Source organism: Mobula hypostoma, chromosome 7 (assembly GCF_963921235.1).
Source record: "Mobula hypostoma chromosome 7, sMobHyp1.1, whole genome shotgun sequence".
NCBI lineage: Eukaryota > Metazoa > Chordata > Chondrichthyes > Myliobatiformes > Myliobatidae > Mobula > Mobula hypostoma.
Window position 1 is genome coordinate 178239934 of NC_086103.1, and position 16524 is coordinate 178256457.

At 45.7% G+C, this 16524-nt stretch overlaps 2 protein-coding genes across 4 annotated transcripts in view; one reads left to right on the forward strand and one right to left on the reverse strand.

The window, feature by feature from the left end:
• pudp (pseudouridine 5'-phosphatase) overlaps positions 1 to 3269 on the reverse strand; it is a 99994-nt gene extending 96725 nt beyond the window's left edge. The window contains exon 1 of one of the 2 annotated variants that reach the window (XM_063054621.1): positions 2937 to 3264. In XM_063054621.1, coding sequence (XP_062910691.1) covers positions 2937 to 3009 — 73 coding nt within the window. In that variant the 5' untranslated portion in view covers positions 3010 to 3264. Of the gene's footprint in view, positions 1 to 2936 lie in introns of both variants that reach the window. The other variant, XM_063054623.1, reaches the window with a different exon arrangement.
• The window catches only part of LOC134349771 (steryl-sulfatase-like), a 145227-nt gene that overhangs the window by 33142 nt on the left and 95561 nt on the right, over positions 1 to 16524 (forward strand). Inside the window, exons 1-2 of one of the 2 annotated variants that reach the window (XM_063054620.1) lie at positions 3505 to 3624; positions 11507 to 11656. In XM_063054620.1, the coding sequence (XP_062910690.1) occupies positions 11511 to 11656 (146 nt within the window). In that variant the 5' untranslated portion in view covers positions 3505 to 3624; positions 11507 to 11510. Of the gene's footprint in view, positions 1 to 3504; positions 3625 to 11506; positions 11657 to 16524 lie in introns of those variants that run through there. The other variant, XM_063054619.1, reaches the window with a different exon arrangement.

The window sequence follows — 16524 nt, forward strand, 5'->3', positions numbered from 1 at the left end:
AGCACATTTCGTTTTCCAGTTTTTGATGTGAGCGGTGTTGGCAGCGTGGAGTTTGCGATGATTTGTCCGCAGATTTTAGAACCGGCTTATTTTTGCTGTTTTTATTGAAGAAGTTACTCGGGGCGCACATGTTGCCACTGGGCAAAAATTTGCGCAGCACGAGATTCTGGTCATTACAAATTAGAGGGTCCATTGGTCACCTGGGTGTTATTGGGCAGTGTGGCTTGTTGGGCCACAAGGGCCTGTTACAGTGCGATACCTCTAAATAAATAAACCAGTTCCTCTCACCTTAACCACGTGCCCTCTAGTTCTCGATAACCCCACAACTCCGAGAAAAGACTGAATGTACCACCTGAAGAAGGGTCTCGGCACAAAACAGCAATTGTTTATTAATTTCCTTGGATGCTGCCTGGCCTGCTGAGTTTCTCCAGCATTTTGTATGTACTACTCTGTGTTTGTGCATTTGCCCTATCTATGCCCCCCACGATTTCACACTCAGGTTGAAGGAGCAATATCTTACATTCTTTTCTGGGTAACCTTCAACCTGATGGCAAGAACTTCAATTTTTCAAACCTCCAGAGGTTGCCCCCCTCCTCTCCACCATTTCTGTTTCCCTCTCACCTTAACTCCTGACCTTCCCCTTCCCTTTCTTCCATGCCCTTCTCCACCCCTTTATCTCTGTCACCAATCAACCTCCCTGCTCTACTTCACACCCCTCCCCCCTCCTGGTTTTCCCTTTCGCCTGCCACCTTGTAATTCTTACTCCCTTTCCACCACTTCCTTATTCCCACTCCTCCGCTTCCTTTCCAGTCCTGATGAAGGGTCTTGGCTTGAAACGTCGACTCTTTACTCTTTCCATGGATGCTGCCTGGCCAGCCAAGATCCTACCGCATTTTGCGTGTGTTGCTTTCGATTTCCAGCATCTGCAGACTTTCTCATGTTAGGATTACCTCTCAAGTCCCCCACAATCAAAGGAATACAATGCAAGCTTATCCAACTTCTCCCTATAATTTGGTCCTCCAAGTCCCGGCAGCATCCTTATAAACCTTTTCCCAGTCCATGTGGATGGATTATTGAATGATTTCAAGGGCAGTGGAGTTTTTCCACTTCCTCTTCTCTCAGTTCTGTGGTGCAGACATGGAACAGACCAGTTGGAAGGCTTGAAAGGAAGGGAGGTGGTCCAGGAGCATCAGGACTAGGACTGTCAGACTGGGTAACAGCTTCTTCCCTCAGGCTCTGAGACTAATGAATACCCCGCCACCACTGAGATCTCATCACGAGGACAGTGAGCTGTTTACCTGTGTTCCACACAACGTGCATTTGAATTATATTTTATTAACCTATTTATGGTAATATTCTGTGTTATGTGCTGTGTGATATATGCGTTGTGGGTGCACCATGCTCCAGGGGATCATATCTTTGTTGGTGGCATATAAATCTGAACTTGTGAAAAGCCTCTAGTGGTATTGGTTTCTGAGTCAGAGAAGATAATATTTTATAAGGACAGGAGCTACACATCAAAGTATAATATATTTTCTGCTGTCAAGGTGAATCTGTTTTCAAAAGAGGCTGACCATTTAAGTACACATTGGGCAAATATGGAATTAAAGGCCAAGTGACTGCATCATGGGTCAGTTAGACTACTGTTTCTTGACTGTACCTCTTCCTAGAGATGCTGCCTGGCCTGCTGCGTTCACCAGCAACTTTGATGTATGTTGCTTCAACTGTTTCTCCTTTTACTTTCCTCTTTGGTTATTTGTCCTTTGCTAGAGGAAAAATACAAGCACATAACCACTGACTTTTTGCATCAGACGCAAGATCTGGTGTGCGTTTTGGAATGGATCAACAGGACAAGTCCGGCTAAGGTGGAAATCCAGTACTATATCATTGTAAGGAATGTAAAAAGGAGCAATTATCTGCTGGAGGAACTCAGCAGATCGAACAGGGTCTGTGGGGGGAGAACAGGAGTGGAGAGAGCAAAGGCTGCCCATATTCCCACTCCAAATCCTTCGGTGTGAACCTTTGAGAGAGGCTAAGAGAGGGCAAGGGTGGGAAGGGATAGGTAGAGGGGGAACAACGGAAGTGGGGGACGTGGATAGCGGGGCAGGAGGGGAGATGGGGAGGAAGTGGGGGGGTGGGGAGGCAGGGATGGGGGTGATGGGGATATGGGAAGGGGATGGCAAAGGGGGGAATGGGAAAGGGGGGCTGGGCAAAGGAGGGAATGGGAAAAGGGTGAATGGGAAAAGGGAGTGGAGAGAACAAAGGCTGCTAATATTCCCACTCCAAATCCCTTGGTGTGAACCTTTGAGAGAGGCTGAGAGAGGGCAAGGGTGGGAAGGGACAGGTAGAGGGGGAACAGAGGAAGTAGGGGATGGGGATAGCAGGGGCAGACGTGGGGATGGGGAGGAAGTGGGGGTGGGGAGGCGGGGGTGGGGTGATGGGGATATAGGAAGGGAATAAAGGAGGGGAATGGGAAAGAGGGGGGATGGGAAAGGGGGGGATGGGAAAGGGGGGATGGGAAAGGGGGGATGGGAAAGGGGGGATGGGAAAGGGGGGATGGGAAAGGGGGGGATGGGAAAGGGGGGGGGAAAGGGGGGGATGGGAAAGGGGGGGATGGGAAAGGGGGGGATGGGAAAGGAGGGGATGGGAAAGGAGGGGATGGGAAAGGAGGGGATGGGAAAGGAGGGGATGGGAAAGGAGGGGATGGGAAAGGGGGGATGGGAAAGGGGGGATGGGAAAGGGGGGATGGGAAAGGGGGGATGGGAAAGGGGGGATGGGAAAGGGGGGATGGGAAAGGGGGGATGGGAGTGGAGAGGGGAAAGGCAGATGGGAGGGGAACAGAATGAAGGGACCTTGCTTCGTGAGAGCTGGCCGTAGACAAGTAGCGGCCTTAATTAAATAACTGATAGGCTCTGGGGAAGCACAGGCCAACTCACCCAACAGCAGCCCGTCCATGTCGAAAATAACGTGGGTGACCGACCGGTACAGCGAACATGCTGCGGCCGCCATGTCGCCGATGAGAGTGGGCCGAGCGGCGGAGGCGCGGAGTGAGGGAGGGGAAGGGGGCGTCGGTGCCTCACTCCGCACCGCCGCACACGTCGAATATTTCACTATCAAATCCCCAGGCCGGGAGGTGAAGGTGAGGAATATAACGTGTCCTTCATTAAATATTTAATTCCAACGCTCAGGAACTAAATATTCCGCTCCACAACCGTTTTATTCCGTTTGGCTATTGGTATGCGATGAGATTTCGCTCGGCCATCTCCGGCCGGAGAGGCGGGGCTTAGAACAGTTACGCCTCCAGGTCTTCGTCGGAGGGTGACGTTACGAGACATCGAGCAGTGGGCGGGGCCCGAGCCGGTGACAGGGCAGTGGGCGGGGTTTCAGCGGAGGTCGGGACCAGTAGCAGTGACCTCCAGGTGTACCGAGCGGGAGGCGGGGCTTGGGACAAGGGGCGGAACATGGAGCGTGACGTAAAGGACGAGGGCGGGACCTGGAGTGGAAGGGGCGGGGCCTGTCGGGGGAGCGGGTTTTGTGGAAGGAGCCGAGTTTATTGCGGAAGGTAATCTTTGACAAAGTGAAGACGAAGCTGTGCACGCCCCAGCTGACGCTGCAACTCCTCAGGTAATGCTCCTGCCTCGTAAAAGGCAGCACAGTGACCAAAATTGCTCTATGTTTCTTCTTTTTGCCCTTCTCCCCCTTATTTATTCTCTATTTGTCCTTTCCCTGCCTTCTCTTTATCTGTCAGATGCTAACCGGATTTCATTGGCTTTGTATCTGTACTTGAGCTGCTAAACTGTGTTTCATTGCTCCACAACAATGACAATAAAGATATTCTATTCTATTCTACTTGGCACAATGATAATAAAGTTGAATCTAATTGTTATTGCAAGCTAGTTTTGTCAGCAGTTAGTAATGACTGAAGCAACACCAATATGTTGTACTTTCTAGGAAAACAAATGGTATTGCTTAATTATTACAAGGCTAAGTTAATGTTTGAAATTTGCCAAGTTTTGAGCATTTGATGCTGTCCATTTTAAATATCTTTCCAGTTCTCCATGCTTGGATAGTCTTTGGATGTGAAAAAAAATTCAAAAAAAAATGAAGCAAGCTTGTAGGGCAAGACACAAAAAGCTGGAGGAACTCAGCCCTCAATGGAGGGAAGTGGATAGTTGGGATCCTTAATCGGGACTGGAGAGTAAAATGGGGGTTATCCAGTCTAAAAAAGGATGAGGGGAAGGGGTGGAGTAAGAACTGGTGGCTGATCAGTGGTTCCAGGTGAGGGGCAGAGTGGGAATGATGTAAGAAGCTAGGAGGTGATAAGTGGAAGTTAGAAATAATTGTAGATAATGTAATCTGATAGGAGAAGACAGTGGAATATGGAATAAAGGGATGGAAGTGTAGAGGGGCACCAGAGAGAGAAATGAGTGCTTGATAGGCAGATTGAAAGGATAAGGGAGGGGAAAGAGAAAGAGTAATGGGACCAGTGGGATTGAGGAGTAAAGAGGAGAGTGGTTACTGGAAGTTAAAGAATTCAAGTTCAAATTCATTGTCATTCAACTCTAGACATGTATACTGCCAAATAAAATAATGTTACTCCAGATCAAGGTGTACAACATAGCACATATAATGCACACATAAAGTAATATTATCACAAATAATTTAAATAAAACAATATGGTTCATTAAGGTAGTTATAGCTGGTGTGGGGGGGGGGGTGAAGGCTGTGCGGATAAGCTCCCACTACCTGTTAAATGCTCCCAATAGTGTGTGAAACAAGCAGCCTCTGACCACCAAGTCCAAGGCCTGGCCTTCGCTTGGGGTTTGGCGATTAAACCCAGCAGAACCATTCCTACCGAAGGCAGAGGGGGCAAAGATGGGTTACTGGTATGTTAAGAGCAGTCGCTTCAGGCAGATGGAGCCCATCAGCTGTGGCTGGCAGCTCATCTAGGAGAAGGAAAACTCTGACCTCAATCCTCCGCGGCCTTGCGGCCACACCCACTGGTACGAAAGGCTTCAGGAGTAAACCACGAGGAAAAATCTGGAGCTGGAATCAGTTCTACGTTGAGTTCAACGCTGACTGGAAACTCCCGCGAAGTTGCTGGCGCCAAGCGGTATTGGTCTCTGCCGTCCCTCTGGACTTATCAGCTGGGTGGAGCTAGGGAGCCTGCTACATGGACAACAGCTTGCTCTCCATATCATACTGCCCTGGCTTGCATATCACGTGGACAGCTAGGGTGCAATATCCATGGTTGACCCTGACCAACGGAGGACCTCAGAACTAAAATGTATCCCAGAAGGTTCACATTTAGCATACAGTGCAGTGGCATCACACGTTGTGACGTAGTGTCCTTGCTGGTTTGGGGTCTCGCCCCTCCCGTTGGTGCTGACCTCCAGTGTTTGCCCAGAGGACGACAAGCTGGATTGCATTTGTTTGTAGTCCGCTGCGGACTTGTATTTGCCAACAACATGCATGCATGACTATTGGTTCTATGTTTTAGGCCTTGGCCCTGGCAGGAAACTATTTAGTTTAGCTCTATTCATGTATGGTTAAATGGCAACACTGGACTGTAAATTTTTTGAAAGTGTTGCTTCCTCCAGAATTTTTTTTTTGGTTCTGATGGACCGCTTGAAGCTGAATACAAACATAATTTCAGACTACTTGTATCATGTAGGAGTTTGGAGCAACAAGAGGGAGGGAGAGGAGGAGGAGGGAATGTCGACTCAGACCATGAGAGGCCTGCGTCGGGCATTTTCATGCCTTTCAAGGCGCAGATTGGAAGTGTGTGTGGGGCACCACTCCTCGCACAGACTAGAGCAATGTGTGGTTAAGTGCCTTGCTCAAGGGCACAAAAAAGCTGCCACAGCTGAGGCTCGAACTAGCAACCTTGAGGTAACTAGACGAACGCCTTAACCACTTGGCCACGGGGGGGGGGGGGCGTCATGTGATGACATGGGATTGAGACGTGTAAATCCAGCTCTCCCGTAAAAAATCAGCAAAGTACCGTTTAAACAAAGTAAAGTTAATAAATACTTCCTGAAAACTACTTATAAATTTCGTAAGACTACTCTACGATATGCCTCGTAAACCGCAACAGAAGAAGTCTGTTGTTGTGAAGTCGCCGCGAGATGGGAAGGGAAAAGGGCCTACTGCAGCGATGGAGCCTCGGATTCAGGTTGGATCTCCTTCGGAGGAGACGTATTTTATCTCTGGCGTAGAAGAATGGGGAGCAATGGCAGTGGTAGCGGCCTCTCGGAAGAAGATGCCAGAATTGCGCATGCGCAATCAAGTACGCATGTGCAAATCGACACAACTTAAACTACAAGAACCAACGGCCACTGCAACTGAAAGTGACTCAGAGTCAGAATTGGATATCGCAGAGAATACAGATGAAGAAGAGGAGGAAGAACTGGAAGAGACTGGAAGTAAAGGAGACGACGGAGACATAAGAGAGGCTTTATTGCAATTAACGGCTGAACTAAGAAAATTAAGAACAGAGCTTAGAGACGTGAAGATGTGCTATGATAAAGCTATGAAAAGACAGGATAAAATGGATAAGAAACTTCAGAAGATAGAAAGAACAATGGAGCATATTAACGATAGAGTGGGAAAAACAGAAAATGATGTGCTCGTCTGGAACACGGAAAGAAATCGACTCTTGGAGAAAGTGGATGCATTGGAAAATTTTAGTAAGCGTAATAATATTAAAATTGTTGGTCTTAAAGAAGGTATAGAGGGAGATAATCCAATAAATTTTTTTTCAAAGATGGATCCCGAGAACCTTGCAAATGAAAGAGAAAGACCGATCAATTGAAATTGAGCGGGTACATAGAGCTCTAAGACCAAAACCACAAGATGACCAATATCCACGATCAATTTTAATAAAATTCTTAAGATTTCCAGACAAAGAAAGGATTCTACAGGCAGCTGCCCAAGCTGCCAAGAAGAGAAAAGGGCCACTGATGATAGAAGGGAAGAAAATTTTTTTTTACCCTGACATAAGTCATGAACTTTTGAAGAAAAGGAAGAAATTTAATCCAGTGAAAAAAGCCCTATGGGATCACGGTTATCAATTTATATTGCATTATCCTGCAACCTTAAAATTTTTTTGCCTGGTGGAGAAAAAAGATTCTTTGACGATTACCGGAAAGTGAAGGAGTTTGTGCGAGATTCTTTGAATATTAACCAGATACAAGAAGAAACCCAGGGGAGCGAGATGGATTGAAGATGAAGACTGGATCAAGGATTAGGCCTGTTGGATTTTTAGGCAGATGAATAGATAAATATATTATTAATTATATGAGGGAGGGGAAAGAAAGGTTAAAATTTGAGGAATATTAGCTGGGAATAATGGCATTTTTTATATATATACAATTTTTTGTTACAGGGGAGCTGGAAGAAACACTGTCCAATCGCTACGTTATTCATGTGTGCAAGCGTGGCAATAGCCATGACCCGCACAATGAAGGGGGGTAGTGTTGTGTATCTTTTCATTCACAACATTAGTGGGGGGGGTATTTTGTTTTTTCTTTTCTTGTATCTTATCTATCTTTTTTTTCTTTTTTTGCCTGGATGATTGGGAGGGAAACACATAGCAACATGGTGAAGTTCAAAGAGATTCCCCAGGGAACTATGAGAGTTGAGAAGCTAAGTAATGTTTTAGATTTTAAGAGATAAATATGAAACATTTTTGAATATTTGGAGCCTTTATTTACAGCTCCGATGATAAAGATCTTGGTTCCTTGGGGAAAGTAACAAATATATATTAAATTTATTTTTAATCCCATGGAGCATGTGCAAACCTTCCAATATTCAGCGGTTCTTTTTTTTCTTTTTTTCTTTTCTCTTTAGGTAGAAGTATATATCGGAGGGGGGAGGGTAGATATTATTTTCTCATGTATTTACTTTGAAAACTCAATAAAAATTATATTTAAAAAAAAAACCACTTGGCCACGTGCCCAACACAAGAAACAAGAAATTAACTTTTATTTAATATAATGTGTTTATTTGCATAATGGTGCTGAGTCTTTGCAATAGTTTAACTAAGCTAAAAACGTTGTGATGATTTGTGTTTGTACTTGGTGTCTGAGGATTCTCGCTTAAGTGTCCAACAATAATCAGCGAGCAGTGATGGATTCTAGTTGCCGTGATACTGCTTCCCCATGACCACAATGTCCTGGTGAAACCTTTCACCATTCTCGTCACTGACAGCGCCAAGATTGGCAGCGGAGAAGTCTACGTAGGAATGCAGAAAATGAGTTTTTAGTTGCATGTTGCACTTCATGGTTTTTGTATGCTTGAAGCATCTTGTCAACCAGCTGCAGATATTTTTGGTGCTCTGTGATTGTCAAGAAAATTGTCATCCTTGAATGCCTTCCATGCGATTTTCTCCTGTCCCACTAGATGTTCTTCGAATTGCCTGTCGTTGATGGCCTGTTTGATTTGTGGACCAACAGATATGCTTTCCTTAATCTTGGCATCAGTTATCTAACTTGAATTATGAATTGAAATAACAAATATACGCAATTTCAAAAAGAATGGCGTGTGATAGGATCAGCAGCCCAAAAATTGATAAGATACACCTTAAAGTATTCAGGAAGCAAAATGTTGGTTGTCCAGGGGAACTGAACTTAAATAGTGAAACAAAACATCGTTGTTTGCACTATCCATGCTCTGATTTTTCTCCCAAATTCCAAAGACATACGGTTAGGGTTTGTGAATTGTGTGCAGGTTATGTTGGCGCTAAGGCGTGCTGACTCTTACGGCCTGCTCCCTGCATTATCGGTCGTTTATGCAAAGCAATGCATTTCACTGTATGTTTTGATGTATGTGCGATAAACAAAGCTAATCTTTCTTTCTAATTTTTTTAATCAGGTTGTAGATTATTCAGGTGGAATATGAAGTGCCATTCCTCTGGTTTGCCTTTAGTCATAAAGGAGGTTGCAGACAGACATGTCAGTGTGGGAATGGGAAGGGGAATTGAAATGGTTGGCCACCCGGAGATCCCAGCTGGTGTGGTGGATGGAGTGAAGGTGTTAGACCAGGGGTTGCCAAACTGGGGTCCACGGACCCCTCAGTTAATGGTAGGGGTCATTGGCATTTAAAAAAAAGTTGGGAACCCCTATGCTAGGTGAAGCAATCTGAAATTTGGTTCAGATGAAGAGTCTAGACTCAACTTGTTGACAGTCTACTTCCCTCCACTGATCAAAGTTTGAAGTACATTTATCATCAAAGTATGTATACTTTATACAGCTTTGAGATTTGTCTCTTTTCCACTACCCCACCACCAACACCATGGAACTGGTGTCTAACTCTCAGTGGTGTACAGCTATATGCATGTGCAGAGAACAGGAAAATATAGCCCCATAAGAAATGGCATAAAGGATGTAATTAAGCAAAGAGGTTCTAGAAAAGATTCATAAGGATGTTGCCAGGATTGGAGGGTTTGAGATGGAAGGAGAGACTGGGTAGGCTGTGGCTGTTTTCCCCGAAGCATGGGAGCTGAAGGGTGACCTCTAAGGTTTAGAAAGTCTTGTGAGGCACAAATAAGATTGCACACCAAAGTGTATTTTTAAAAAAACAGTGAGGGTCATGGACAGCAACACGTGCAAAATGCTGGAGGATCTCAGCAGGCTGGGCAGCCTCCATGAAAAAGAGTACAGATGACATTTCCAGCATTCAGCAAGACTAGAGGGGGAGAAAAATGATTTAAAAGGTGGGGGGCGGGAGGCAGAAACACAAGGTGATAGGAGATGGGGAAGGAGTGAAGTAAAGAGCCGGGAAGTTGATTGGTGAAAGAGATACAGGGCTGGAGAAATGGGAATCTGATGGGTGAGGATAGGAGGCCATGGAAGAAAGAAAAGGGAGGAGTACCGGAGGGAGGCGATGGGCAGGCAAGGAGATAGGGTGAGAGAGGGAAAAGGGGATGGGGAATGATGAAGTGGGGACCTGGGGGAGGGGGGGGGGAGCATTACCGGAGCAACGAGAAATCAATGTTCATGCCTTCAGGTTGGAGGCTCCCCAGACAAACGTAAGGTGTTGTTCCTCTAACCTGGGTGAGGTCTCATCGCGACAGTGAAGGAGGCCGTGCATAGACGTTTCGGAATGGGCATGGGGCATGGACAGGGTGGATGCACGTACACTGTTTCCAAGGGAAGGGGAGCAGAATAATAGAGAGCATGGAGTTAACGCGAGAGAGGGAAGATTTTTGGGACTTGAGTAACTTCACAGTGGGAGCTGGAGGTCATGGGTTAAGGGTGAAAGGGAAAACGTTTAAAAGGGACAGGTGGGGGATCTTCACTCAGAGGGTGGTGAGAGTGGTGAGCGGGCTACCAGCACAAATGGTGCATGCGGGTTCGAGTCCAACATTTAAGAGAAGTATGTGGATGGGAGGGGCGTGGAAGGATGTTGTGCGGGTACCAGTTGTTGGGACGAGACAAGTCAATTGTTTGGCACAATGATAAGCCGAAGGCTTTGTTTTTGTGCTGTGGTGTGCTATGACTATGACTACAGGTGGGAACAATTCCATAATGTAAAAGATATTTGGGCAGGTACACAATTGGGTGGTGGGGTGGAAATGTGTCTCTACCAGAGGAGGTGTGAGGTGCTCCTTCTCCCCCCCCCCCCCCCACTAGCCTACAGGTCACCTTTGGGCAAGGTGTAGCACCTGCTTAGCCCCCCCACCCCAATCAGGGTCACGTGAAGCCACGGGAGCAGTTGCTGGATGGTCGTATGAGCAGCTGAGGCATATCACAAGTCCTGGTTATGGGACCACTGATGCCAGGCAGACAATCTCTGAAGAGTATTCATAAGGTGTGTTGGCACGTGGCCAAGTGGTTAAGGCATTAGTCTAGTGATCTGAAGGTCGCTAGTTCGAGCCTTGGCTGAGGCAGCGTGTTGTGTCCTTGAGCAAGGCACTTAACCACACATTGCTCTGCGACGACACCAGTGCCAAGCTGTATGGGTCCTAATGCCCTTCCCTTGGACAACGTCGGTGGTGTGGAGAGCGGAGACTTGCAGCATGGGCAACTGCTGGTCTTCCATCCAACCTTGCCCAGGCCTGCGCCCTGGAAACCTTCCAAGGTGCAAATCCATGGTCTCATGAGACTAACGGATGCCTATAATTCATAAGGTCACCTGAGGTCATCTGTCTTGTAAAGACACTGCCCAGAAGAAGGTAATGGCAAACCACTTCTGTTGAAAAAATTTGCCAAAAACAATCATGGAAAGAGCATGATCATCCACGTCATCAATACAATACAATGGTGATGATGAAAAGGTTATGGGTCAAATGAAGTGAAATGTGCTGGGTCAGAAATATGCCTTGGTGAGCATGGATGACAGACCTAAAGGCATGTTCTGCGCTTTACATTGCTTTGACATTTTGTCTTTGTTTCGTCATTGGAAGTGTTCCTTTTGCCTTTGTTGGAGTCAGATGATGTAAGAGGCTAGAAATGCCGAATTCATTCTAATCTTGCTGATTCAAATTTCATTATTTTACTTTTAGCAACATGAATATTCTGGTGGTGTTCCTCCTGCTTCAGTGGGCCAAAGGAAATCTCAGCCAAAGTGCAAACCGGCGACCAAACTACGTTATTTTAATGGCAGACGATCTCGGTATCGGAGACTTGGGATGTTACGGAAACACCACTCTCAGGTTCAAAGTTCACTGTGTGTGCCTCTGTTTGACCATAAGACATAGCAACAGAATTAGGCCATTTGGCCCATCGAGTCTGCTCTGCATTTCAAAATAGCTGATGCATTTTCACTCTCAGCCCCAATCTCCTGTCTTCTCCTCGTATGCCTTAATGCTCTGGCTAATCGAGAATCTATCAACCTCTGTCTTAAATATACAAAATGACTTGACCTTCACAGCCACATGTGGCAACAAATTCCACAGATTCACCAGCCCCGGCTAAAGAAATTCTGTGTGTGTGTGTGTGTGTGTGTGTGTGTGTGTGTGTGTGTGTGTGTGTGGTACAGCAATCCCCCGATTTAACCTTAGCCTCATCACAGGACTATTTACAATGACCAATTAGCCCAACAACTGGTGCGTCTTTGGACTGTGGGAGGAAACCAGAGCACCCGGAGGAAACCCATGCAGTCACAGGGAGAAGTCGTATACGGTGGCAGGAAATGAGCCCAGGACGCCTGTACTGTAAGGCGTTGCCCTGACCACGACGCTGCCGTGCTGTGTGTGCATGCGTTTGTGATTTTGCATGTGTTGCTCTATATGTGTACGCACATACTCTGTGCACATGTGTCTCTGTATATCCCATCACCTCGTTCTGTCTCCACCCCACCTCAGTAATGTGTGTTGCTCTCAATGTATGTGTGAATCTGCGTCTTTGGACGTGTGTGCTTGTGGAAGTGTCACTCTGTCTCTGTGCACCTGTCTATGTCTCGATGACGTCTTCACTGTGATTTTTAAGTCGGTGTTTGTTATTTCTGTTCATCATCAAGTCAAATTTATTGTCACGAGGACTCACTTTCAAGGACTTCCTCTCATGTTCTTGATGCTTATTGCTTATTTATTATGATTATTTTTCTTTATGTAGTTGCAATTTTTTTGGCCATTCTGTTGGTTGTGGTCTTTCATTGATTCTATTGTGTTTCTTCTATTTACTGTGATTGTCCACAAGAAAATGAATCTCGGTTGTATACAGTGATATATGTATTTTAAACTTGAACTTCGAAGTATGGTGAGGTATGGGTAATTGAAAACATTTCCAGCAGCATCACAGGCACCGAGGGACTGACAACACAGAATATGCATTACACGTGCCAATGGAGAGAGGGAGAGACTACTCTCTATAGTTATATCACATCTCTGTGCTGTCTACTTCATATTCGGCGCCTTAACGATGCCATTGCCTTCCGAGGTGGAAAGATTGTGGATTTCAGAAATGCTATTGGAAGAGCCTAGGGCAGCACTGTAGCATACTGGTTAGCACAGCATTTTACAGGACAGGTGACCCGGGTTCAATTCCCGCCACTGTCTGTAAGGTGACCACATGGGTTTCCTCCGGGTGCTGGGGTTTCCTCCCACAGTCCAGTTAGTATGTTAATTGGTCGTTATAAATTGTCCCCTGATTAGGCGAGGATGAAATCGGGGGATTGCTGGGCAGCGTGGCTCAAAGGGCTAGAAGGGTCTATTCCGTACTGTATCTCGATAAATAAGTAAAATGTTACCTGAGTGCACATTACCTTGTGGCCATTATGTCCTGGAGATAAGAAGGAGATAAAAGGAGATCTTCCTTGAAGGATTTAAATATGGTTAAATTAAGCACAGAGACAGGCCCTTCCATGCTGACCATAAGGTACTTCCACTCTTGCTCCAATTCTGTTTTATTCTTCTGAGACTTGCATCAACACCCCTCCCCCACTCCTGTCCCCTCCCAGCTCCCAGGATCCTACTGGGGCAGTTTACATGAATTAACCTGCTAATCTGCCCATCACTGGGCTTGGGTGGAAATCGGGCCTTGGCAACGTGGGAGGAGTCTGGAGTACCCACTCAGTCATGGGGAGATCGTGCAAACTCCTTATAGACAGTGGCGGGAGTTGAACTCTACTGTAAAGAGTTGCACTGACCCTCCAGGCCATGCTCTCTTCCGGCTACTACCATCAGGAAGGGGGTACAGGAGCCTTGGGTCCCACACCACCAGGTTCTGGAACAGTTATTACTCTACACTATCAGACTCCTGAGCCAACGTGGAAAACTTTACTCACCTCAACACTGAACTGACTCCTCAACCTATAGACTCATTATCAAGGACTCTGCAGCTCTTGTTCTCAGTATTTTTTTTATTATTTGTATGATGATTTGTCTTCCTATGGTGCAGGAGTTCCCAAACTTTTTTTTTAATGTCATGGACCCCTACTATTAACTAAGAGGTCTGTGGACCCCAGGTTGGGAACCCCTGCCAGAGAGGGCTGTTTCCTGTAGTGGGAGAGACGAGGACCACAGGGCACAGCCTCAGAACAGAGATTCAAGATTCAAAAAACTTTATTGTCATTCGAACCATACATCAGCTCTGCAGGGCAGAATGAGACAGCGTTTCCCAGGGGCAGTGCAATCATAACATAACAAACGCAACACTAAATAATAAACATAACAATAAATAGTAAAACACAACCGCCACATGTCAGTTAAAATCAGTTATAAGTGTCCAGTGCAAGTTAAAAGTGTCCAAAGCAGAGTCAGGTAGAGCAGCTATTTAGCAGTCTGACTGCCTGTGGGAGGAAGATGTTTAGTAGCCTTGTGATTTTAGTTTTGATGCTCCTGTAACGTTTGCCTGATGGCAGAAGAACAAACAGTTCATGGAGAGGGTGTAAGGGGTCTTTAATGATGTACCATGTCTTCTGGAGGCATCGACTCTGAAAGAGGTCTTGGACAGAAGGTAGGGAGACCCCAATAACCTTCTCTGCTCCCCTAACCACTCTCTGCAAGGCTTTTTTGTCGACAGCACTGCAGCTGGAGCTGCAGAGGAATGTCCCTTTACAGCACAGATGAGGAGGAATTTCTTTAGTCAGAGGGTGGAACTCATTGCCACAGGCGGCTGTGGAGGCCAAGTCATTGGATATATTTAAAACGGTGGTTGATGGGTTCTTAATTAGTAAGAGCATGAAAAGTTAGCGGGAGAAGGCAGGGGAACGCGATTGACAGGGATAATGTATCAGCTATGATTCAATACGACAAATGGCTTAATTCTGCTCCTGTGTCTTATGATCTTTTGCATTGGTTGTTTGTTCGTCTTTCTGTATGGCTTTTCATAAATTCTATTGTATTTCTTTATTGTCCAGTAAATAACTGCAAGAAAATGAGTCTCAAGGTCGAATATGGTGACATATACTCAGTGGTCACTTCATTAGATGCACTGAACACCTGTTCATTAATGCAAATGTCAGCCAATCATGTGGCAGCAACTCAATGCATAAAAGCATGCAGACATGGTCAAGAGGTTCGGACTAGACATCAGAATGGGGAGCAAATGTGATCTGAGTGACTTTGACCATGGGATGATTGCTGGTGCCAAATGGGGTGGTTTGAGTATCTCAGAAACTGCTGATCTCCTGGAACTTCCATACACAACAGTCTCTAGAGTTTACAGAGAATGGTGCAAAAAAAAACTGAAAAAAAGCATTAAAAAAGACTTCCGTTTAGTTAGTGGCAGATCTGTGGGCAAAAAATGCCTTGTTAATGAGAGAGATAAGAGGAGAATTGCCGGACTGGTTGAAGCTGACTAGAAGATGATAATAACTCAAATAACCACACTTTATAACAGCGATGTGTTGAAGAGCATCTCTGAATGCACAACACGTTGCATCTTGGAGTGGACGGGCTGCAGCAGCAGAGGACCACACCAGATTACACTTCTGTTCCTAACAAAGTGGTCACTCAGTGTTTGGTGATGGATACATACATATTAAATTCACTTTGATTTTTTACTTTTCTCCCTTGAAGAGCTGGCTGCTGAGATCATAGACGCAGGCTAAATGATAGCAGCTACAACAAGCAACAGTTGCAGTCAAACTGACTCCGAGTGCTCGGCCACATTGTTCCGTCAAACTCATGCTGAGAATGCAAACTCTAGGCGGCTTTTACAAGCAACATTAGGCTAGCTGTAATGCTATTTTAATGCTGTTCTAATGTTGTGAAGATGTTTCCCGTGTCAGAGGTGTCCTAACCATTCCAGTTAAAGGTACATGTTTCAGACCTTTCAGGCGGCTTGAGACTGCAAGTAACTTGTGTTGGTCATATTGGTTTTACCTTCCCTTTCGCACAGCCAACCTGATGAATTGGGTCTTTTTTGTCACGTGTCCTGAGGTACAGTGAGAAACTTTGTTTTGCATGGCAACAGATAGATTAACAGTGCATTTGTTTAGTACAAGGGAAAACTAACAGAATACAGAAAAGAGAGACGAGTACGACACTGAAACAGGACCTTTGTCCCATCTAGTCTGTGCTGAACCATTTTAACTGCCTACCCTCATCAACATATACCAGGACCATAGCCCTCCATACCTCTACCATCCATGTACCTGTTCAAACTTCTCTTAAAATGTTGAAATCAAGCTCACATGCACCACTTACGCTGGCAGCTCATTCCACACTCTTGTGACCCTCTGAGTGAAGAAGTTTCCCCTCATGTTCCCCTTATACTTTTCGCTTTTCACCCTTAACCCATGACCTCTAGTTGTAGTCCCACCCAAGCTCAGTGGAAGAAGCCTGCTTGCATTTACCCTAACTGTACCCCTCATAATTTTGTATCAAATCTCCTCTCAGTCTTCTATGTTCTAAGGAATTAAGTCCGAATCTTCTCAATGTTAACTAGGCTGGGTTACTTTGAACAGAATTCAGTTCCAACATGTCAGACTATGGCTTCCTTTTGGGCCAAGATGAAGCCACCTTCATGCTGGAGACACAATGCCTTGTATTCTGTCTGGGTATCCTCCAACCTGATGACATGAGTATCAATTTCTCCTTCCAATTTAAAAAAAAGTCCCTCCCCCTTCCCTCTTCTA